We start from the raw sequence: 26,611 nt of genomic DNA on the forward strand, positions 1-26,611 counted from the left end.
GAGTATCTAACAACCATTGGATTCCCCTTACTTTCTTACCCAACTGGACAAATTTTTGCGAAGGCTTCACAACGTACAGCTTATACATACACTTATACAAAAAGTTTCCAAAATCATGCGGTAGGGGGCGCTTTCGTGTATAAGTTTTATACATTTGAACTATTATATTTAAATAAATCGCTATGAAGCCCGACATTTGACAACGCCGCTGGGCTTGAAAACGTGCGTGAAATTTATTTTCACATATATACCATTGGGCGTAAATCACAATTGTTAGAAGTAAGAACGACACACATATATAAAGATAATCAATCTTAAAAATACTATACAGAGTGCCTAATTCCATAAAGAACACAAACATCGGTGTAGCTTCTCAGGGACACGAGTGGGTAATGCCCACCTTGGAAAAATCGACAGTATTGGTGAAATATAAAGTTCTCCTTCTTTTCATCTTGAAAACAAAATTTGATACAGTATTTAGTATAAAATAAAACAAATACATTGTTTTATAATAAAACACCCTATACCTATATGTATTGTTAGATATTTCTTTACTCGATTTCATTGAGTAAGTTTCCTGCAACAGGTATTACAGATTTTAAAAAAAATGTCTGAAAAACCAGAAAATAATACAAAATAATAAATAAAATATTATATTTCGAATTATGGAAAAAAATTTAAACTGAAAATACAAACAGCTGCAAGAAAAAAAAAGTACAAAAGTAAATACGAGTACTTCATTAAATATTTGGTTAATAGCTATTTTACATTTTATCTTATTTATAATTAATGCTGAGAATGACTAAAATAATTATTAAACATTGAAATAAAATTAAACGTTTATACTAGCGCAGTGCAAGTCTAAAATATTTAAAGTAAATTAGCAATTGTTTAACCTTTATAACAGTTATAAACAAAAGCTTTCACTGTGGCCCACGTCTTATCCTTGAATAAATCTTTATGTTTTTTCATTATCAACTCGGTTTCTTCTTTTCTCGGAGCTTTTTTGTTTTTTATGTGATCTTTGAAAGCTGTTTTCAATACATTTTTTTGCTCTGAATTCCACTTTCCTCGCTTTCCTTTTTTTATACTATTTTCCCTTTCATCTAAAACATAACAGTTTATCTTTCATTCCACGTTCTTTAAATTCTTAGTTCTGGATAAGGAAAAATAGATAATTACCTAATACCGCATTTTTCATTGCTTGTTCTCCGAATTGCTGTTCCCACGTCTCTTCTATTTCATTTTCATTAATATTTTGATCTAAAAACAATATATATATATTAAATCTTCATGCCTGCATATATTAATTTTTTCTAGTAATCCTAATGAAATATCAACCTGATTTGCTAAAGTTACGTGGTGAGTAAAGCATGTTTTAAATTCCTCCATATTTCGTAGATACTAGTTAACATATTAACTGAAAATTTAAGCATCTATATTTTTTTAACGGGGCGAATTTTGAAAATAAACTGAAATTTAAAAATTTTCATTGCACTATTGTTTGTGTTCCGAATCAATATTACAGTAATGAATTTGGCGCAGTACTTCGTGTTCTAATGACAGCAAATAACAAACGATTTCATTAACCTATTAATTTTCAAACAAAATATTCACTTTTACGGTATTGGAATTTATGTTGTTGATTTTACGAAAAACTTTATTGTCATAAAAAAGTTTCCTTCATTCTGGTACCTTAAAAGAAAATAAATAATTATGAATTTCTTACCATGAAATAAAGGTTTTTCTGCTTCAGTCTCATCCAGCAATGATTCATTGTCTGACAAAGTTATTTCGTCAAGGGATTTTCCTTTATACTTTGCTACTTGTCCACTATTAACAGCGATAAGTAATTTGGCAACTTTTGCTGTCTGATACAAGTCTTGAGGAAGCCTACGAGACAGAACTAGTTAAAGTATCAGAAGTACGTACATTTGAGTATGTAGCCAAGTAGACTGACCTTTAGTTTCTGTTTTTTAAAAGAGGATTGGAAAACAGAACTTTCCCATTAAAAATGTATGCGAAATATGGACAGTGCCACAAAAAATAGGTAATAAGCACGGTTTTTAAATAAATAAAGCAAAATGAAAACGTTTTTGTACTACACATGAATTTTTTTAAATCAAAAATGTAGTAGATACTACTTGATTTTGGTGTAACTTGTTTAATTGGAACAAAAGCAATGAAATTAAGATTTTAAACCCCAAATACTATTCTAAACATATAGGTTCGATCCCCTACGGTGTAAGAAGTTTTTTATTTTTTCTTCAGATGTATGTTGTTGTATTTTTATATAAATGAACTCAAATTGTCATTTATTTATGACCTGTGAATTATGATTCATTATTCACGACTAAATAAAGTTCATCATTATACTTGATAAAACACAAGTGAATGTAGTTTTTAAATGGTCGTTGATAAAAATGATAAAAAAATTGAATTTATAATTACCTATAATACGATTCATGTGTTTTTTTGGTGTGTCCCATGAAAGTAGCAAACTGTTCCATTTCGTCATCCTTAATATTGATTGCTTGCAATAATGTGGCAATTTGGTTCCTTAAACCGGTTGATGTAAACAGAGTTGTATCCGAAACATCAGCTTTTGTCGCCAGCTTTTTCACAATATTATAGCCACTCAACCACAGCTCTGTGTTAGGATTACCAAATAAATACGGATTTGTCGGAGTCACACAAATACTTCGGAAACTTAGAAGAAGTTCAATGAATTTCTGAAGGTCCGGTGGAAATAAAATTGCAACAGGTCTGTTTAGGCAATACGTAAAGTATCCTTAACAATAGTAACCTATACTTATTGTACGGTTATAGAGTATATTCCCATAGGTAAGCTGGTTAAGAGTAGATAACGATTTTTCATATGTAATTTAAAGTATTATCTGCATAAATGGCACAAAGAATATTTGCTACGAGAGGTATATGGTTCAAAATGCATACAGTATCACGACTAATAAGTTATGTTCACATACATGTAGAGTACTTACAGTTTTATTCCTTGATGACGTGTCACATCAGAGCTCTGATTGAATTCCATAATCCATTTGGTTCATTTGTAAGGCACTCACTAATACGCTAAATAAATCATCGTCGATAATACTGAGCAGATTGAATTATCTGAGCGGTATAAAACGATAGCAAAAAAAAGCCGGTAAAATGCGGCCTTTTTACGAATAGCGGGAGCGTCGATAGATTAGAGATGATTCTCGTTAGGAAGCTTTTGACGATCTGCCCCGGCGAGGGGTTCAAATGCGAGTCTCAACAATAACCTGGAGTTTCCAGAAAGGTTACATAAATACTACTTGAATTTTAAGTAATCAGTAGTACAGGGGCGTAACTAATTATTTTAGTGAGCCGTGTATAATATATTTATTGTACATATTGCCGGGGGCGACAGGCGAGAGAGATGGCCTATATCACCTCGAAGAGAGGGGATTGGCAAAGATGTGCACAACGATAAGAAATGTTTGAAGAAATTAGAGTTTATATACACAAGGGGTAACAACGATAAAATGGAGGAAAACGATAAGTTTTCCCCCTAGGGATAGATTTTAATCTTCCAGGGGAATCACAGCGATTTTCGTAATACCACGAAGAAAATCACCGTGAGTAGTGTGAATCTTGACAGTACGAACTAGACCATCCTTACCAGGCAATACATCTATTACCCTGGCAGTTGGCCATAAGAGTGGAGGAGTACCATCCTCCTTCAACAGAACCAAATCCCCGATCTTGACAGGGTCAGTAGGGTCGGTCCATTTATTTCTTTGCTGCAGGAGGCAAAGATAGTCTTTTTTCCACAATTTCCAAAATTGCTGTTGAATTTTACTAATACGCTGAAAAAGATTCAACCTATTTTCAGGTATCTCTGAAACACTTGGTTCAGGGGGCGCGGTTAAACTTCTTTGAACTAAGAAGTGAGCTGGAGATAGGAAAGCGAAGTCATTGGCGTCAGACGACATCCTAGTGATGGGTCTCGAATTTAGAATAGCCTCGATTTGGCATAATACTGTGTTAAACACTTCAAAGGTGAAGTGGGAATTTCCTATAATTCGATAGAGGTGATACTTCACACTCTTTATTCCTACCTCATGGAGGCCGAATTGATGGGGGTTGCGGGGAACACCCATCTTGAAAGTTATGGAGTTTTGAGTACAGAATTCCTTAATCTGTTCCGAATTATTTTGATTTAAGAAAAAATCATAGAATTCGCGCATTTCATTTTTTGCCCCATGGAAATTTGTGGCATTGTCGCTCCAAATAATACTGGGCGTGGATCTTCTGGCAATAAACCTTTTCAGAGTAAGAATATAGGCTTCTGCGCTTAATCCTGTGACGAGTTCGATATGAACACATTTAGTGCTCATGCAAATGAAATAGGCTACGTATGCTTTGTAAAGCGGTGCCTTCCTCAAATGTGAGGACTTAATTAAGAAGAACCCCCCATAGTCCACTGAGACGACTTGGAAGGGTCTAGTGGGGAGTACACGATCGGGATGCATATCTGCCATCTGTTGAACAGAATTGGGTGTCATGAATCGGAAACAGTTTACACACTTACGAATTAAGCGTTTAATCTGTCTTAATCCGTCAATTGGCCAGTACTTCATTTTGACATACGAAAGTACTGTTTGCGCGCCTGAATGTAATAACTTATGATGAGCTTGAGTCAAGATTAGTTCTACAACTCGACATTTAGAAGGAAGTAGAATGGGGTGTTTTTGATTATACGATATGGGGGCGTGTCGGAGACGTCCTCCCACACGAATCAGCCCATCATTATGTTGTAGGAAGGGGTTGAGTTTACGAATGGCTTTATTGGTCACGAGTTTAGCATTTTTCAATTCAAGAATCTCTTTTTTAAAGTAGATACTTTGGATATACCTGATGATCGCGTGATCAGCGATCTCCATTTCGGGTGGCGTCAATATATCCGTATCTCGTGGAGAGTTATTTATTTTCTTTTTAATATTACTGATGAATCTAAAAAGATAAGCGACAATTCTTTGAATTTTACGAAAAGAAGAAGATTTAGCGAATAGATTTTCAAAGGTGTCGTTGAGTTCGTGATTTGTTGCTATGTTTGAGACAACTAACTTCCTTAATTCAGGAAGATCATCCTGAAAATGAGGAATTTGATGAAGAGAAAAATCGATGGGATTGTCTCTAATAAAGCTAGGTCCGCATAACCAGTCTTCGGTGGTCTGGGGATTATCAAAGACATTTATCCCTCTGGAAGCGGGGTCAGCGATGTTTTCGTGACTTCTGACGAAATGGAAATCACAAGGAAAAGTTTCCAACAAGGAATTGACCTTTTGAATTCTGTTTTGTACAAAAATGTTCCAAATGTGTTTTTTAGAAAGTATCCAAGACAAGGCAATTGTAGAGTCAGCAAAGAGATGAGATGAAGATATACTCAAATTTTTCTTGAAGATGTGAAAAAGTCTATGAGCCAGAGTGACTCCCAACACTATTCCACAAAGTTCCAATTTGGGGATGGTGAGTTTATTTTTTAGCGGAGAAATTTTGTTTTTAGAAGCGATAAGCCGCGACGATACAGAAAAGTCTGAGTATGTCGCTTTGAGATACACACAAGTGCTGTATATTTTTTCCGATGCGTCGGTGAAAATAATTAATTGAACATCAACAACTTTCTTTTGTAAAAGTAAGCATCGAGGTACCTTGACCTCTTCTATAGTTTTGAATGTCGATAAGAGGTTTTGCCAATTTTTCATAATGATGGGTGAGTCAATGGGTTGATCCCAGTCCAATTTCTGGGACCATATTTCCTGTATCAAGAGCTTAGCGTTCACAAGGACAGGGGATAACCATCCTAGCGGGTCATACAAAGTAGCAATGTAGGAGAGAATAGTACGTTTAGTAACAACATTAGCCAATTTGAAGATAGGAGTTTTAAACGAAAAGTGGTCGCGTTCTGAATCCCAGAATATGCCTAAGACTTTATCAGATCCCGTGAAGTTAAGACTGACTTCAGAGACGGGATTTAAATTGTGTTGAGACAGAAATTCTGAAGAACTGCAGTTCCACTTGTGGAGGAGGAAACCATGGGTTTCTAGCAAAGAAGTTAATTGTTCGAAAAGACAACTTAATTCATGAAGACTGTCAGCACCGCTGATCAGGTCATCCATATAGATAGATTCTTGCAGAACACTAGTAGCAAGTTCGTGGGTATGTTTGTTGTTGTCAGCGATGTGCTTGATAACTCTTTGAGCGATAAATGGGCTACTTGGGAGCCCGAAGGGTAATCTTTGAAATTGATAGCACCGTAAAGGCTGCTGAATATTGTCCCTAAAGAGAAAATTTAACAGAAATGTTTCAGTGGGACAAATGGCGATTTGTAGGAACATAGCCTTGATGTCGCCTACTAGTGCGAATTTAAACTGACGAAACTTAGCGAGAATGTCAAAAAGTTCATGTTGGACGACATAACCTTTGTCTATGACGTCACTGAGGGAGATTCCCGTAGACGATTTATTGTTTGGATCGAAAACTATACGAGTGGAAGTAGTAGAGTTGGATTTGAAAACGGGAAAGTGAGGGAGAAAGTAATTAGGTTTACCTGAGTCATTTAGCATTTTTAACGGCACTTGAATTATTTGTCCGTTATTGAGATATTCCGATATAATGTCCTGATATTTTTCCAATAAATCAGGGTTGAGTTGAAAACGTTTCTCGAGACTGAGAAAACGTCTTTTTGCCGAGAGAAACGAATTTCCCATGTCTATATCTTCGATAGGGAGTTTGAGATTGAGTGTGGACTCATATCGTCCATTGGGGAGAACATTAACATGTTTTACAAAATTAATTTCAGCGGGGTGATCATTAATGAGATCGGTGTTCTGAGGAGCGGCTTCTTCCAGCTCCCAGAATTTTTGTAAATGATCGGATAGTTCCTCGTTGGACACTACCGGCTCATTTACGGCGGAAGGAGTGTTATGAGAACAACAAGTAACGAGAGAGTTTGAATAAAATTCCAAAGCCTTTTTAGTATTTTTCGACTTAAGAGCAAAGTCTGGAACTGACCCTGATATCGTGTACCCGAGTAGAGTGCGTTGAAGAACGGGAAGACCTTTTCCCAAACGAATTATTTCAGGTTGAATGATATCGTTATACAGGTCTGCACCGAGCAGGATACCAATTGGGGATGTTACATGGAACATCGGATCACCTAATGGTATCTCTGAGGGTATGTTTAGTTTGCTCGCCGAAATAGAAATTTGAGGAAGCGGATTTGTTATCTTTGGGAGTACAGAGCACGAGATGTCAAAAGGAACGTCGTTAGCGACAGCGAAAATTGTTGTATCTACAATAGATTGAGACGAGGATGAGGTGGAGTTAATTCCATTGATCCGTAATTTTCCATCTCTAGTGGTGAGTGACAGTTCCTTTACGAGGTCAGCACTAATAAATGAAACCTGTGAGGCCGAGTCTAAAAGTGCCTTTGCGAAGACCCTCTTGCCGCTAGGAGCGACAAGATAGACCTGGAGTGTGCTTAATAACACCAAATGATTATCAAGCGAGGCTGCAGATAGAGCCATTGAATGTGGAGTCGAATTTTGAAGATTAACTTCCGTTTCAGGAGCTCTAACATGTGAGGGCCCCTGTTGTGAATTACCCTGTGTATGGGAGTTATTTGAGATAGCGGTTTTATTATGATTATTTGAGTTGTGTTGGCCAACAGCCGCGGAAGGGTTACTATGACCCGTTTTGTCGAAATGGAGCAACGTGTGATGACGAGATTTACAAACTATGCAAGAGAATTTGGATTTACACTGATCGAGCATGTGAGACCCAAGACAATTAATACAAAATTTATTTTGTTTGACAAAACTAAAACGTTCTTTAGAATTCAACTGCTTGAACTGAGGACAAGAGTAGATCGAGTGAGAGTCGTTGCAATAGGAACATTTCTTAGGACCTAAGCGAGGCGAAAGGTTACTGGTAGAAGTGTCTGAGGCTAGGTGTAAAGAGTGTCTGGAAGTAGTAGTCGATTTTGGTTTTGATTGAGATTGAATATTCTCAAGATGAACAACGCGTGTCTCGATTTCCCCTAGAAAATGGACAAAATCAGGGGTAGCTTGGCTACCACCGGATTGGAACTCAAGAGCCCTAATGGTAGGTGCGTCGAGTTTCTGAGTAGCGATATGTATGAGAAGTAAATGCAAGAGATCTGAAGGGGGCCTATTCAAGTTCAATAGGGCCTTGAAATTATTTGACATGACCGTATGAAAATTTCTTAATTGTGAGTGATTTGCGTTTCCAGAAATAGGAGGCGCATCAAGAATTTGAGAGATGAGAGTTTTGATAAGCGATTTAGAGTTGGCGTACCTTTGTGTCAGGTTATCCCGGGCTATTTTGTAATTGTCACCTGTGAGTGGGATATGCTCGAGAAGCGTCAAAGGCTCGGAAGTTAGAAAACTTTTGAGGTAAATGAGTTTTTCCAGATCACTTAATGTAGTATCAGATCCTATTATTGTATCAAAGGTCTCAATGAATGAATTGTATTCAGTAACTAAGCCACTAAATGGTTTTAACTGAATACGAGGGAGGTTTACTGTTCGTTGCCTAGCCATAGACTGTGAGGTTAGAGAAGAATTAGGGTCAAATTGGAGGGAGGGGGTAGCAGTCACATTAGAACTTTCAATGACCTCTAACCTTTCTTCCAATAGAGAAATTGTATCCAAATATTTATCAAAAACCACAGAGGAATCAGTAGAGGGGGTAGGTTCCTCGGGGATCGTCTCCAGCACATTTTGAGCATCGCGGAAAAGTCCGTAAGAATGTTTGAGTTGTGAAATTATTTCACGAATTTTATATTTGTTTAGAGAATTAAGAGTTGTGGGAACCGAATCAGCCAACTTGGTTATATCAAGTTTTGCGGTGAGCCTCTGTCGGTTATATTTTGATCGGTCAGCCATGTTGCGAGAATGTGAGATTAGATAGATTATTTGCAAATGTCTAAACCTATAAATCGATGCGAAAATGAGAGAATATGTACAATATATTATATATTACACGTTTAATAGTGTGAGATTGGCTTAATAGTATCACCCTGTATGAGCGCAGATTAGTATATGAAATGCAAAACTATAAAATTTCAAAATATATGCAATTTTCCAAAATGGGTATTTTTCAGCAAGTGTGAGACACCCTTAACAAGTATTTAAATTAATTAAATTGAAGGAAAAAACAATTATTTATTTTCTATAGTTTTCTAGAAGTGTAAAATGAGCTTAAGCGAAGCTAAATGTAGCAAAAACTTACAATTTATGCAAGAAAACAAAATTATTTTTAATAATTTTTGTAACCTGTGAACCAGGCTTAATCGGATTCAAAATTATAAATTTAATTTAAATCAAAAGGTTGAACAAACAATGTTAAAATTATAACACCCGTACTATCAGCCAAGAAATGAGTACACTTTTTGTATACTATAAACAGAAAAATATATTTACGAAAATAAAATAATGTAATATATGCAAATATTTTTTCATACAAACAAAACGACTCCTTTATTTGAACAAAGCAAGTAGTTTCTGAAATTGCACGTGTAGACCGGGCTTAACAACCTACCAGCTATTGTAGAGACGTGCTGGGTTAAATACTGAGAATTTGAGTGCAGAAAGAGAGGAATATTTTATTTTTGTGCCGGGGCGGCGTGGCTTGGAAATTTCCAAATGCAACAGAAAGACACTATAAATGAAAAACCGTTATTCTCAGAATAGAGATTATCAAAATATGCAAATACGAAGGACCTTGAGGATTTAATTAATAAATAATTAATATGATACGGCTCGATGGAACAGAAATGTTAAGGCAATACGTAAAGTATCCTTAACAATAGTAACCTATACTTATTGTACGGTTATAGAGTATATTCCCATAGGTAAGCTGGTTAAGAGTAGATAACGATTTTTCATATGTAATTTAAAGTATTATCTGCATAAATGGCACAAAGAATATTTGCTACGAGAGGTATATGGTTCAAAATGCATACAGTATCACGACTAATAAGTTATGTTCACATACATGTAGAGTACTTACAGTTTTATTCCTTGATGACGTGTCACATCAGAGCTCTGATTGAATTCCATAATCCATTTGGTTCATTTGTAAGGCACTCACTAATACGCTAAATAAATCATCGTCGATAATACTGAGCAGATTGAATTATCTGAGCGGTATAAAACGATAGCAAAAAAAAGCCGGTAAAATGCGGCCTTTTTACGAATAGCGGGAGCGTCGATAGATTAGAGATGATTCTCGTTAGGAAGCTTTTGACGATCTGCCCCGGCGAGGGGTTCAAATGCGAGTCTCAACAATAACCTGGAGTTTCCAGAAAGGTTACATAAATACTACTTGAATTTTAAGTAATCAGTAGTACAGGGGCGTAACTAATTATTTTAGTGAGCCGTGTATAATATATTTATTGTACAAGGTCTGCTTCCTTTTCCACCGGTCACTACTCTTTTGTAATTCTTGCACAAAGTTTGTTCAGTTTTTGAAAGACAATCTAGAAACTCGGTTTGCTCGTTTTCACTGACTGTTGAATTATAAGTCTCGGTTTTTAGGTACTGAATTTCCCCAATGCGCTTTCTATTTATTAATAATGTCAATGCTAAGACAGACTCGATCAGCTTTCGATAGTTCAACTTAATGTGGATATTCTTCTTCAATGCATCTGAAGCTTCATGGGCTTCGTTCATTACAAAAGTTTGGAATTTTATAACATCTTGGGTCAATGGCAACAATTTTGGAGAAACATAATTATTTTCCTTTAAATTTTTCAGTGCAAGGCTTAAAAACTCAGATGTCCAATGGTTTTAAATAAGATTTTTTAAACGCTTAATGTCTTTAAGACTTTCTTCGGCAGTAGTACAGATTATAATAGGACTTTTCTGTATAATATTCTTTGTAGCTATGTCACAAACTTGTTTAAGCGTGGTCCCCATGTGTAGTGCCAAACTGCTCGCTTGAAAGGTTTTGGTTTCTTCACAATATCCGCTAATAACTTTTACAGCTCCGACAATATTATCAAAAAACTGTGGTTTCAAAGCATCAAATAGTAGTTGAATTCCAGTTGTATTTCTCAAACTTATAAGAAGTCGTCCCAATTCTCTCATTTTATTTGAGATAACATTTCTTATTTGAGCACGCTTGTGCTTTCTTAGCAAGCTTTCAGCATATGAGCAAATGAGCATATCTTTCATAGCAGTTCTTGAAATCTCGTCACTTCGCATAATTGGAAAAACTTCTTTTTTTAAACGCAAAGAAGCAAGAAAATCACCGTGTACACCTGAACATACAGTGAATACTTGTGATAAAGATAAATGATTTTCACGTTTGACAGTTTTACATTTAGATCTGGCAGGACATTGCTTTCTATGTCTTCTTAAATACGTTCTTCTAAAGAATCCCATGCAATCGGGGCAAGAAACAAATAATGATGTATCTACATCTTCAGCTTTCTTGGGTCTTCGTACAGGTCTTATATTATTAGTTGATAAGGAACTAACAAAATTTCCCTGACGGCGAATAGCATCTAACAATAATTTTCTTTTGTGGTAATTTGGAGGAAATGACGAAAATTCCTTAACAGCACCTTGATCACAATGTCTTCTAATCAAGTGTCGTGCAAAATGGGTTACATCGTCCAAGCAATACGGACATGTTGTTTTTTTGTCTTGTGAACGACTGAAGTGTGACTCAACTTTAACATGAGAGGGTCCTACAAATTTACCGAAGTTAACTATAAAAGGGTCTACGTGCTTACTTGTAGTTTCTAATTCAAAGCTTTCTTCTTTTGGTTTTAAATTTTGATCAAGCAAGGTAGTAGTTGTGGATATTTCATTAGACTTGTAAGAATAATTGTTGCTTATATATTTTTTTGTTTTTTTGGTACTTTTACCTTCAGCTTTACTAATTCTTTCATAACGTATAAGCGGAAATTCTTCATTTTCCTCATCATCGCTTGAAGGTAGATACTCACTCCCAGAAGATCGAGAAGGTTCTTCCATTTCATCAATATCATAGTTTTCTTTAGATTCTTCTGACGGTTCTCTTTGTCTTCGAGTTACATTTCTTAGAGGAGAGTACGCTCCTAAAATGTCCTTACTGGTGATGTCTGATGGTGGTAGTATTTGTAGATCTTCCAATATAACTATTTTTTTCTCCATTTCTTTATTGGGTCTTTGTCTTCGAGGTACATGTCTAAGAGGAGAGTACGCTTCTAAAATTTTCTCACTGGTGTGGTCTGGTTGCGGTCTTATTTGTTGATCTTCCAATACAACTATTTTATTATTTATTTCTTCATTGGATTTCTCAATATTGTATCTCTTAACTAGCTGTACATCTTTTTCTTCATGATCTTCAAAATCATAGACATCTTTTAGCTCACCTTTTGCAGCAGCTGTCAAACTTAGATGGGTTAATGCTTTATTTTTATAATATCTTTGTAAACCCTTTGTTGTCTCGTAATCTGGTAAAAAAAGTAGATTACTCTCGTCACGCCGCGTCAGATTTAGTATTTTTTCCGTTCGTTTTTTCATGACTGATGGAGGTTAATTTATTCTGGAAAAGAGTAAGTCAATCAATTGGAGTCAAGGTCAGATTATAACAAATATATAATGAGAAAAACATCCAAAGTATTCATTCATAGGCCATGATGATTAGGTGAATTTTATCTTCCTTATGTAGTTAATGCTGCTTGTAGTTCTACCTTTTCAAACATAAACAATATTCCCATATTTATTATACATTAATGTAGGTAGGTACAAACTTATATTTTAAAAGTTTATCGCAAAGTAAATGACAAAAAAATAAAAATTATTTTAACTTTTTTTATGTAAATAAACAATATATTCAATTCTAAACCCCTTTTCTTTATAATGATTTTTAATATTGTCGAAAATAAATGTACTTTACTTTCAGCAATAATCACATTCACAGGCAAAACTAGTATAATATTGATAAAATCTTGATGGAAAATGATTTTTTCTCTTAATTATTATAATAAAATATTTTCCCCTGTATGCTAAAACTTATGTAAATACACTGTATAAGAGTTTTATTAACCTTCTCTCATCATCTTCCGTAGATGAGCAATAGTTCCTAAGCAATGTTTGATAATCTGATAGAGAGCCTCTATAATCTATCTTCGTTATAATACGATTCAGTCAATATTAAACTGAAAAAATCGTTTAAAATAAATAGTAAAATAATACTTACTTTATTCCCAATATCAAAGTAGTAATACTACCATATAAAAGCAAACAACACGAATGCAACTGTGAGAAGCCCGGTTCTTCTCCTATAACACTGATAATAATAATGGACAATATTCAAATATAACCTTGAGTCTAAAAATAGATGTACTATTAATAGTATCAGTAACCTGGCAACACCGCTAGGCTTTAAAACGTTGCAATAGTATATAGATTTTTAAACAGTGGGCTTCTAAAGGTTCAAGTAATATCTTTTGGGCTTCAAAAGGTGAAATTCGTTTCTAACAACAATTCTACGGAAAAAACTTTACCCCTCTGCTTTCCCCTCTATAGGTTTTAAGTGATTTTAAGGCGATAGGTACAAAGTATACACGCCGTAACCAATAGGAAGTGCAGGGCTCTGAAACTGCCCGTTTATCTTCGGGCTCCGTTACGTGTCATTTATCAGTATATATATATATATATATATATATATATATATTTACTCCCAGCGTATGAAGTGAGCCACATATCAAAAGAAACTGCGGTTGAAGTGAGGTCCTGTACAAAGTGAGGTCAAGTATACGGACCTCACTTAGTCAATCAATGTAAGACTTTTTCGTAGACATGTACTGATAGCAAACACTGTTTTTTTACAAAAAAAAGTGGGACCTCACTTTGTATGGTCCACATCAATTTTTAGTTCAGAGATTTTCCGCATAGAGGCGCTGACTTTGGCGTATATTTTCTAACCATGTATATTCTATGCCCTGTTGAATAACTTACGATACACATAGTGAGGACCATACAACTGGCAACATCTGTTCAACCAATCTTTAAAACAGTGGATCGTCAATCGTCGCATAAATTCAAACAGTACAAAAATGTTTAATACTTTAATCCTTTTTGAGAGCCTAGGCGCAAAATTTCGGTCGAGTTCTTTTTAAACGCATTTATTTTTTTCGAATCCTGAGATAACTAATAGGTATTTTAAAAAAATTTAAACGCAAAATAGAAAACTACATTATTCCCGAGGGCAGAAAGTCCCTTATAATGAACAAAAAGTTTCTTTTGAATGATATATTTAAAATTAAAAATCAGACTATTTTTTTTCACCCCTGTGACTTATTAAAATAAATATTTATAGAAGTTCTCAAGGACTTTCGACCATGGATAATACAGTAATATTTCTTTCTGCGTTTAAATTTTTTAAAAATACTTAAGGTTTTCTCAGTATTCGAAAAAAATGAACGCATTTAAAAATAATTCGAGCGAAATTTTTGCGCATATGCTCTCAGAAAGGCTTAAAATACTATAAATTTTTGTAATCAGTATTTCAATAGTTATTTATGATATAAGTGTTAAAAGTACACGTTTAAGGCACGCATGTGAAAGTTTGCAGAATGAGCGACAGCGAGTTCTGCAATTCACATGAGTGCCTTAAAAATGCACTTTTTAACAGACATATCATGCAATATTTTTTCTACAAACGTAATTACAGGACAATATCTACAAAAACTTTTACTTGAACTTGACTGACATTCCATTTTTATATTTTTTTGACATTACATCAAAATTGCCTATACGATCAATACGAATTGCAGTGCCATAAAAATTTTAAAGCACTAGTGCCTTAAAGCAGCGCCGGATAAAGGGACGGGCGAGCCGGGCGACCGCCCGGGGCGCCAGAATTTGGGGGCGCCAAATTTTGAGAGACGCTGATATATAAATATAATATTTACCCCCCTCCGTGGCTCAGTGGTAAGAGCGCCTGCCTGTGGATCTAAAAAATCCGAAAGGTTGTGGGTTCGAATCTCACCAGGGTCGGAAATTTTTCATTTATTATAAATTAATAAATGAATATAGTTTCTGTCCTCGTGGGATCGGTTCTCACCGGAGGGACCGCAGACGTTCGGATACAATTAGCGTCTCTTTGCAAAGACAATGACGTCGACATTGCAAAGTAACAAGGCGCTTACTCAACACACACTACTTACACATGACACTAGGTACCTAACTGTTCAAAATTACCGTACCTACCATGCCAATGGCCATTAGTTGTCGAGGCATTAGCTAAACAAAAAAAAATATAATATTTTTTACATTCATTATTTTTTTGGACTTTATATATTATCTTTGGGCTAAGATTACTCCTAAGACAATTAATATTAAATAATTGTAACAATAAGAAAACTATTTCTAGCTCACAAAAATTCTCTAATAAAAATAATGCAACCTAAAAATTGTTATGGCTTTTAAAGGTCATTTGTCAGGTAATACCTATCACTTTTATGGTATTACAATGTTATACATACATACTTAAAATACACGAAGATCAGATTTACGAAGTATCAACAAATTTATGAATAGTCAGTGATATTATTATACTGCTGCTTGTCATTATAGCCTCAATGGTTAAATAGTTTTGTCTTCCTGTTCTGTAAACTTTGCTTTATCAACATTGTCGTGTGTCCGTGGGTGTGTAATTTGAAATAAAAAAAAACAAACCAGGTATATCTATATGAATTAGAATTGACAAGTTCTTTTTCATAATATGAATATATAGAAATTTATTTCGAATACTTTGTACGCGTTAAGATGTTTCACTTTTTGCATAAAAACGGCACGAACGACGTATGAAAAAAAGGAATAATAGATTTTTGTATATATCATAAATTGAACGAGTAATTCCAAAATGATTTGTTATTTGAAATATCTCAGTGGCGTACTATGTTTTTCTTTAAAAAAATTCACACCGTTTCAACAGTAGATATAAAATTATTAATTTTATGTCAAAAAATGCGCAATAATTACCTCTTAAAACACATCCAATTTCATTTGCATATCTGAACCGGTTTTAGAACAATAAAGAAATCGTCAGTTTGTAAGAAAAATGTCAACACCCCATATCTCGGAAACGAAGTATTTGCTGACATATGCTTATAGAGCAAACTGTCATTATTTTTTCATATAGAATTACGCTTTAAAGTTTGTCGCATTTATTTAGAAACATCCTGTTTTTTCTTGACCACCCTGGATTTCCATAGTTTTTCCTGTATTATTTCACTTGACCGTTATTTTCAGTTCTTTCTGTTTTTCCAGTCCTGCAGGTTTCTTTTCTAATATTGCTTCGTCCATTTTATCTCTAAAAGATTTTCGGGGTCTGTCTCTCTTCCTTCTTATATACTCGATAGGTTATAATGTTAATATAATGTTATATGTTACATACATTTATATTGCAATTCAGTTTGCTCAATTTTCCTCCCGAAAAATTCCCCAACCAATTCAACCTATAAAAATTTTCCCATGTGCTTTCAAATTACCCTAAAAATGGGCGAAAGTACCCCAATCTGGCATCTCTGATTCGTCGCTCGTTGTAGACGGCGTCGGTGTATATTGCGTTGTCAATTGGGATATTCCCAAAACTCCCAAAAGTGATGATCCTACCGATCTACCGACATGTCCCTAGGATCTATCGAGTTTAAAAAAATATCCAAATGACATATTTTACTTAAGAGGAAACAGTAGCGATCAACAGGTAGCGAAAACGCGTTCCAAGATTGCGGCTGTAATTTTGAATATTTTTTCGAGATATGTGGCACACGTATTCGTAATATAATAAAGAATGGCGGTACAGAGCCCAATTTAAAAAATATATTAATATGTGGAAATTACTCTGTAATTAAATACAATAGATATTAAAAAAACGAGCCTGTACCGCCACTAAGAAGAACAAAAAAATACACTTTCTTCAAATAAACTTTTTTATCCGATGCCTAGATTTTGTGTCATTTTGGAACTACTAAAATTTTTTATTTCATTAGTAGTTCCAAAATGACACAAAATCTAGGCATCTGATAAAAAAGTTTATTTGAAGAAAGTGTATTTTTTTGTTCTTTTTAATGGCGGTACAGACTCGTTTTTTTAATATTGTATTTATTTACAGAGTAATTTCCACATATTAATATATTTTTCAAATTGGGCTCTGTACCGCCATTCTTTATTATATTATAAATACGTGTGCCAAATATCTCGAAAAAATATTCAAAATTACAGCCTCAATCTTGGAACGCGTTTTGGCTACCTGTTGATCGCTACTGTATCACCTTAAAAATAAATTCGATAAACCAATTCATCATTTATTGCCATCAAAAAATTTCAGTAGGTAGTATTTTTTAACACGTTTGTATAATACCTTTCATTTCCTAAGAATTATGTATTATTTAAAAATTACATAATGGAGATTCCTAATCGTATTTCCGTATTCACATTTCATACAAGAGTCTCAAAGTACTCATGTATAAACAATTTTTAGATGATTTTGGGAATATCGATTTCAAGCAGATCACATACCTTTTTATGTAAATATTCATGTGTTTCATAAAAGCTGATGTGACACTTTCGTCCAGTTCTTTATTAGTAAATAAAAGTTGAATTATGGTTGTTTGGGTTAATAATTACTTCACATATTATTTATAATACATATAGTAGGGGAGCAAAGTATGCTAAATGTGCAGTCACTCGAGCGCTTTGTGGACCTATTGGGTTGTGATTATTAGGTTCTAAAACCAAAAAAGTTAAGTAAAATTTTCCATTTTAGTGGGGACTTTCCATATTTTAATTTAATTTTCCATTTCCAACACCCGTTTTCTCCGATTATAGCGCCACCTATCCGTAATTAGAAAAAACGTTTCGAATAAACGTTGCTTATTTTTACGCAAAGAATCCAAATCTGAAATAAAAAAAGGAGTTCCTATTTAAGATTTTACAGTAACCCCCCCCCCACCTCCGTGGAGGTCGTGTTTGGTACCATTCGATAGATTTCAGAAAAAATATTCCGAAATTGTAGTGTATTACCTATAAGCAGTTACCGTTAAGCCGGGTCCAGACTATGTAACAAAACATGTTAAATAACAAAGTTTTGTAACTTGTTACAATATTTAAAAAAAAACAAGTTTTAAAACACAGTGTTGTATAACATTTTTCTGGTTATACAGCATGTTTTATGTTATCCAACAGATGTCGGTAAACATCAAAGAAAGTTATAAAACCGCACCGCGACTGATCTGCACCTAAAAACATGTTATTGAAACATTCTCTGGCATAGTACCTACGCGAGCAGCAACCGTTGGAGTCATATCGCCTTGTTCATTCTGGAGTGATTGTGCTAGATTTTTCTTTGCTCTGTTCACGTAGGGTCATTTACGCGATGAAATTGTCGAAAGAACTGACTACTCATTTAATTGAGCTATTTCGTAAGTAACGAGTATTATGGGATTGCTATGGGATGAGCTACATTTATTGATTTAAAAAACAAATAAAAAACACGATGAATAGACTGAAATAGAAGTGAAAATAGATACAGAAACTGTAGTTAAAACTAATGCACGTACGCCTATAACTCAAGCCAACAAAAGAAAAGCAGTACGCGGAACCTTAACAGCAAATCGGTGCAAATCAACTCTAAATTTGACATAAATACTATTCTCTACAGAGCAGAGTGTTCAGACATAAAACCTGTAACATTCACTTCATTCGCTACACAGATGCAGACTGCTTCATCAGCTACTCAAACAGGCACTCAATCATACAATATATCTGAGCCTTTCTATTCCGTCCACTACACCTACATCCGCTACTTCTCCAGCTACACCAATTCAAACAGACAGTGACACTCAATCATGAACAGGTGAAGACGATAATACTGAGGAATTAAATTTTACACAAATGTTAATACTTCCTCTCTGAAACAATGAGTAAAAAGTTTAAAAAATATACTTTGCTAATAATATAACTGTTAATCTTTCTCTTATTGGAATTGCATCTCGAAATGTCTTTCCTGCCTATTTTATGGCCGATGTCATTTATAAGAAATTCAAAATCCGAACTTTCTATTCTTAAGAAGTTTTTAAAACTGCCATCACATTTAATGTCTCCTGTCGATGGGTCTATGTTATCTCTTTCCAGATCAGCTAAAAGAGCTGTACCACTACCTATATTTTGCTCGAGCTGCTAATGAAGGACACATCCAAAATATTAATTTAACACGCCGGTGTCGCTTCCACAATATTACACAAGCTGCTGTTGCTATGAAGAGATCCTCCATACTTATATGACGCAATTCTATATACTACCTAACCTACCAGCTATCCATCTAAAATGCTGCAAAATTTATGCGCATGTTGTTGTTTTGTTTTTTGTTATATAGTCTGGATACTCATGCTATATTATACCAAGTTACATAACAAAGTTGTACAACAAATTTGTTGTACAACTTTGTTATTAGCATGTTTTGTTACATAGTCTAGACCCGGCTTTAGAAGTTCCCCGTTTCAGGAAAAAATATTGTCTTAAGAGCGATAGCCTAGTGACCTAGTGGGTAGACCTCGGATCTCGGATTCGTAAAGCAGAGGTTTCGATTTCAAATCCGGGGTGTGGATCTCCGATTTTTTTATTTATTGTTACTGCATTCATGTCTGTAGACAATGTTGCAATCTATTATGAGCACAATAAAAAAATATAGTAATAAAATAATAAATAAATATTTAAAAAAAAAACAAGAAAAAAAATACAATCACTGGAAGCGAAACTAAACAATACGGAAGAAATATAACCACTGGATTCGGAACTGGATATGGAACTGGATAATATTAGAAAACTGATATTATAATATGTAAGCAGTACGAGCCTAGTAGGCCCATGGCTTGATGTACTATTCTTTTCCACTCCCTTTTGTCAGTCGCTTTTGTTTCCCAGTTCCTTAAGTTAATTGTTCTCATATCTTCTCTAACTCCATTACTCCATCGTGACCTCGGTCTTCCTCTTCGTCTTTTCCCTGCCAATGCACTAGATAGTACCATTCTGGGAATTCTAGATGGAATCATCCTCTGCACATGGTCCAACCATCTAAGTCTTTGCGCCTTAATTACTGCTAGTATGTTAGGATCTTGATAGAGCTCAGTTTCCCACCGGGTGGAACAACAACTCTTGATGTTTTTTTGTTGTGACCCATGTTTCAGAAGCATACGTTACTATCGGCCTTATTACGGTCTTGTAAGTTCTTAGTTTTGCTCTTCGTGATATATGTTTACTTCTTAACAACCCATTAAAAGCAAATATAGCGCGGTTGCCAGACATAATTCTCTTTTGTATTTCTTCTTCACAGTTAGGATCTCTTGTGAAGACAGTTCCTAAGTACTCAAATCTCTAAACTTCTTCGAATTTATACTGTGTTCCCTTCGCTGTTGTCATTGTTATGTATTGCCCCCGAACGAATTGCTTATTTGTTCATTCCATATACTTTGTTTTTGCTTCATTTATATACAATCCTTTGGTTGCTGCCCTCTCCTCGAGTTTCATGACTGTTTCTATAAGTTCTATTTTGCTCCTAGCCAAGATTACCAAATCGTCTGCGAATGCCAAGCACTGATGTTTTTTGTGGTAGATCAGACCTGTTCTATTAATGTTTGCTTCCTGTATAACCTTTTCTAGTAATATGCTAAACATTATAGACGATAATGGATCACCCTGCCGCAGTCATTGTTTGACCTCAAAGCTTTCTATTATAGTATTGTTTATCTTGACTTTATCATACTGATATATCATACTGATATTGTTTAAAAACACTAATAATATTGATATAAAATGTTAATCAATTTTATTTATTGTTATAAGAATCAAAGGTAAATATGATTAGGCGAATGAAGCCTTAGGTTTCGCAGTCAATATCCCAACCACACACACATGTTGCAATCTATTTCAATACGGTTTATAGTTCAAACTATACACTTAGTATTAAAATAGTCTGATATATTTTTTTAGTTGAGGACACTTGTTCACATTGAATTGTTTCAGGATAAGGTGAAATATCTTCAATAAATGGAAAAAAGCATGTATGTCATATATTATAATACTTTCTATACTCTTAATATGTAGTCTCGTATAAATTTGTAGTGACATGATTTTAAGTATAAGAACAAGAAGCTTGCAACAATTTTCAGAGAAAATAGAAAACTAAAACTATTTTAAAATGATTATTCGAAATAAAACATATGATCATATTCACTGTATTTGCCATCTAGTGGAATAACTGTAAAATTAAGTCAGTAAAAAAGGTACATTAAGTTTAATTAAATTAAGTAAATCATCTTGTATACTAAAATTAAGGTTGGAAAATTGCCGTTTCAAAATGAAAATCGACAGGGGCAACAGTACCTATACTAAAATACACTCTGTATAGATAATTATGTCAATGTTAATAATACTGGATAGAGAATTGAATATCCTTTCAAATGAGCTAGCACACGCCCCTATTCCCTATTTAAAAATAAGGGGTGGGGGAAATGGAAGGGAGGGGGTTGACAAATGACAGATATGTATGTACCGTAAAAACTGTGTTCCCCTTAGATCAAAAGTCGGGCTTTTATATTTATATGTTAAGTTCAATATAAATTTCACATAACTGAACTATCACTGTATCCTCCATTTTGATTATTATTGTTCTCAACTAACGCTATTTTCAAAATTCTTGCTTTCCTATCCATCTTTAACGTAAATTATTAAAAAATATAAAACTATTTCTTTATTAACGCTAGTCTCCGATAAGGCTACCGTGATTTAATGCTGAGGTACTAAAATGTTATAAAATTAACAAACAGTACGAGCAAGAACAAAGAGTCCACATCCTTCTTATAACTACAAGTGACTGAAACAACGAAACAATAATAATTCTTACTGTGTTATACAGAAAAAGGCAGTAGAAACGATTAATCTCATATTTATCGACAACACTGTATGGTCCTCACTTGATGAGCTGTAAGGAAATATACACGTAAAGTTGTCCTCACTTTGTGCGCATAACGAAAAAGTATATACAGTCTCACTTTAATAGCTGCGTGTAATGGCCTCACTCGGGTGGCAATATACTTGAACAATACGGGGCACATATACGTAATCTTTTTTGTGTATACTCGTCATTTTTTAATTGCTATTTACTTGTCAAGGTCACTATGAAGAGTTGAAAAGATTATGTCTACGTTTTCTACCGGTCCTCACTAAGTGCGCGTAATGTCAGGACCTCACTTTGATATCTGTGCATAAATATATATATATATATATATATATATATATATATATATATATAGTTTTATTGATGTTCTTGAACCATACTAATTATATATAATATATATTTGTTTTTCTTGGGTTTAGGTTCAGAGATTATGTTTTAAATTTGGAACTAGATTTTATTGTTCATTTACAATCAACGTTTCGGCAGAAACTCTTGCCTTTGTCAAGATTGATTTCTAAAAATTTTTACAAATGAAAAACAATACATTATTTTAGAACAATATTAAAACTTACCAAACACGTAAAACGACACACTAACGACGATGAACAGATACAAATTAAAAATTGAGTGTTGATATCTCATTGCTTACTGTGCTAGTTAATTACAGGAGCGTATCTTTAATGTAGTAAAAGGGATACAAAATGGAAATATGTTACTTTAAGAAATTTTTTAATGGTGTTATTTATTATTAATTAAATTAGATTAAAATAAATTCTATTCAGGTTGTCCGTGTCTTTCCTATCGTTGATTGAATTTTTGTTTCTTTTTATTTCTATTGATTCGTAAATCTCCCTCTTCTTTTTGTTCTTCTCGGTTTTTAAAATCTTTGTGCTTTCGAAGTCAAATGTATGCTTCTTCCCCTTCTCATGTTTTGTCAGTGCAGTTGTGTTGTTTTTGTCGTATTTGTGGGAACGAATTCTGGATTGAAGCAGTTGACTAGTCTGACCAATATAGACACCATCACAGTTTGTACAGGGTATCTCATAAACAACATGCGATTTTTTGAGTTTGGGAGTTTTTGTTTTTAGTTTGGTGAAATATTTATTTAAAAGGTTGTTGCCTTTATGAGCCACTGTTATGTTGTGTTGGGCTAGAAGATGCATTAGTTGTTCGGATAAACCTTTTATATATGGAAGAGTTGTATACGTAGTTTTGGTTCTACTACTTTTATTGTTGTTGGTGTTGTTATAAAATTTGTTTATTCTTGACTTAAATACCGATTCGATTAGATGTTCGGGATATGCATTACTTAGGAGAGCATCTTTTGCTTTTTTTATTGCAGTTGGTCTGTATTCTGGATCTGTTAGTTTTATGGATCTATCAGCAAGGCCTATAATTACCGACTTTTTCTGGGAGAATGGATGGTGAGATTTATAGTTGAGATATCGTGAAGACCATGTTTCTTTTGTGAACCACATAGTTTTGATTGTGTTATTAATCCGATGTAAAGCGACATCCAGAAAATTTATTTTATTATGCTGTTCAATCTCTATAGTAAATTTTAGCTTTGGGTGGTAGTTGTTAAAATTTTCTAAAATTTCGTTCACTTTATTTGTTGGGACAGCACATACACAGTCATCAATGTAGCGGTAGAAGAATGGTATATTAAAACCTAAGTGACTTATGACAGATTCCTCTAGTGTTATTGCCCAGCTGGTTCTAGAAGATTTAGAGGAATCTGTCATAAGTCACTTAGGTTTTAATGTACCATTCTTCTACCGCTACATTGATGACTGTGTATGTGCTGTCCCAACAAATAAAGTGAACGAAATTTTAGAAAATTTTAACAACTACCACCCAAAGCTAAAATTTACTATAGAGATTGAACAGCATAATAAAATAAATTTTCTGGATGTCGCTTTACATCGGATTAATAACACAATCAAAACTATGTGGTTCACAAAAGAAACATGGTCTTCACGATATCTCAACTATAAATCTCACCATCCATTCTCCCAGAAAAAGTCGGTAATTATAGGCCTTGCTGATAGATCCATAAAACTAACAGATCCAGAATACAGACCAACTGCAATAAAAAAAGCAAAAGATGCTCTCCTAAGTAATGCATATCCCGAACATCTAATCGAATCGGTATTTAAGTCAAGAATAAACAAATTTTATAACAACACCAACAACAATAAAAGTAGTAGAACCAAAACTACGTATACAACTCTTCCATATATAAAAGGTTTATCCGAACAACTAATGCATCTTCTAGCCCAACACAACATAACAGTGGCTCATAAAGGCAACAACCTTTTAAATAAATATTTCACCAAACTAAAAACAAAAACTCCCAAACTCAAAAAATCGCATGTTGTTTATGAGATACCCTGTACAAACTGTGATGGTGTCTATATTGGTCAGACTAGTCAACTGCTTCAATCCAGAATTCGTTCCCACAAATACGACAAAAACAACACAACTGCACTGACAAAACATGAGAAGGGGAAGAAGCATACATTTGACTTCGAAAGCACAAAGATTTTAAAAACCGAGAAGAACAAAAAGAAGAGGGAGATTTACGAATCAATAGAAATAAAAAGAAACAAAAATTCAATCAACGATAGGAAAGACACGGACAACCTGAATAGAATTTATTTTAATCTAATTTAATTAATAATAAATAACACCATTAAAAAATTTCTTAAAGTAACATATTTCCATTTTGTATCCCTTTTACTACATTAAAGATACGCTCCTGTAATTAACTAGCACAGTAAGCAATGAGATATCAACACTCAATTTTTAATTTGTATCTGTTCATCGTCGTTAGTGTGTCGTTTTACGTGTTTGGTAAGTTTTAATATTGTTCTAAAATAATGTATTGTTTTTCATTTGTAAAAATTTTTAGAAATCAATCTTGACAAAGGCAAGAGTTTCTGCCGAAACGTTGATTGTAAATGAACAATAAAATCTAGTTCCAAATTTAAAACATACTCTCTAAACCTAAACCCAAGAAAAACAAATATATATTATATATATATATATATATATATATATATATATATATATATATATATATATATATATATATATATATATATATATAGAAAATAATACTCCGAACTTTAAAGGTCAGATTAATGCTATCAAAATTGGCGACATTATACTCTCTAATTTTTCGAATTTAGATAACAAAATTACTAGTATTGATTCAATAGGCAAGAATAGAATTAGAATTAAATTTAAAGATTATCAATCAGCCAATTTTTTAATGAATCAAAAAACTTGTTCATTGTTTACAAACAACAATTTAGATGTTTACGTTCCGAAGTTTATACTCCATAGACAGGGTATAATTAGGGACATAGATATAGAATTTTCAGAAGAATATATCAAAAATAAAATTAAACAATACGATATGCACTGTAAGTTCGAAGTAGTTTCGGTTAGAAGAATAAATAGAAAGGTAGAGAAACATATCGAAGATAAAACAATAATAGACAAAGTTCCAACAAAATCATGTATTGTTAATTTTAAAGCACAAACTCTTCCTAAATATATCACAATTAATAAAGTGATCAAAGACGTTGAACCCTATGTTCAGAAAGTTCTATTATGTTTCTCTTGTCTTCGTTTTGGACACCTTGGATTTAATTGTAAAGCACGTCCCAGGTGCAACAAGTGTCATGATTTCCATAATACAAAAGATTGTACAGTAAATGAATATACTCCAACTTGTTTCAGCTGTCAAGGTAATCATTTGACTACACACCTAAGTTCATGTCCTGAATTTTCTAGACAGAAACAAATTAAGAATACGATGTCATCATTAAATCTAAATTTCTTTGATGCATGTAAACAAATTCCGAAAGTTTCATATGCCAATATTGCTGCCAGAAATAGTAGTTCTTCCTTGCCAACCAATTCTAATCAGAATGAGCAATCTTATCAAGTAATTCCAAATCAATCAGCTTCATCCGCAAAGAAATTCTCCTCACAAATGTTCTTCAGCAGTAATAACCCAGAAAAAATAAATTTTAAGCGACACCGGCCAAGTTCTCCCAATACTTTGGAATCAGCTAGAAAAGAAATACTTTCTCAAGAAAATATTCCTAGACAAAAAGGTGGTATTTATAATACGTCTAAATATACAGAGCATACACATACAACAAACTTGAAAACACAAGGAGTACCATCACAATTAAATAATGTAATTTTAGAATTGGTTCTTAATATAATTAGTTCATTAAAACTCACTGAAAATTTAGACAAATCAAAAACAGAGATTATACAACAAATTAATAGATACTTAAGTACGGCAGCGATCTCACAAGAAGACTTACTATCTCAAACATCATGTCAGACACAACTAACCCTTTAAACTTTTTACAATGGAACTGTCGCTCAGCAGTTTCTAATAAACCAAATTTAGAAGCCTTACTTATTCAAAAAAATGTATATGTGGCCATGTTATCAGAAACATGGTTTAAACCAGAAAAATTTTATAACTTCTCAGGATATAATTGCTTTAGGTCTGATCGCCCTGATGGGTACGGAGGCACAGCAATTTTAATTAAAA

At 33.8% G+C, this 26,611-nt stretch overlaps 2 protein-coding genes across 2 annotated transcripts in view; both read right to left on the reverse strand.

The window, feature by feature from the left end:
• Nucleotides 1–26,611, reverse strand: part of LOC114330851 (uncharacterized) — a 527,398-nt gene that overhangs the window by 5,958 nt on the left and 494,829 nt on the right. The gene's annotated exons all lie outside the window — the stretch shown is intronic.
• Nucleotides 728–2,594, reverse strand: LOC126885088 (uncharacterized). The gene is made up of 4 exons (XM_050651513.1): nt 2,452–2,594; nt 1,730–1,893; nt 1,183–1,263; nt 728–1,106 (listed from the first exon to the last, which is right to left on the reverse strand). Exons 1-4 carry the CDS (start codon nt 2,508–2,510, stop codon nt 892–894), a joined length of 519 nt encoding a protein of 172 aa, XP_050507470.1. The 5' UTR covers nt 2,511–2,594; the 3' UTR covers nt 728–891.

Source organism: Diabrotica virgifera, chromosome 5 (assembly GCF_917563875.1).
Source record: "Diabrotica virgifera virgifera chromosome 5, PGI_DIABVI_V3a".
NCBI lineage: Eukaryota > Metazoa > Arthropoda > Insecta > Coleoptera > Chrysomelidae > Diabrotica > Diabrotica virgifera.

Coding starts and splice junctions, on each gene's coding strand:
- LOC126885088 (XM_050651513.1), bottom strand. CDS start 2,510: ATGGAACAGTTTGCTACTTTCATGGGACACACCAAAAAAACACATGAA. Junction 1,264..1,729: donor AGAAAAACCTTTATTTCATG/GTAAGAAATTCA, acceptor TATTGTTTTTAG/ATCAAAATATTAATGAAAAT. Junction 1,107..1,182: donor AATGAAAAATGCGGTATTAG/GTAATTATCTAT, acceptor GTTATGTTTTAG/ATGAAAGGGAAAATAGTATA.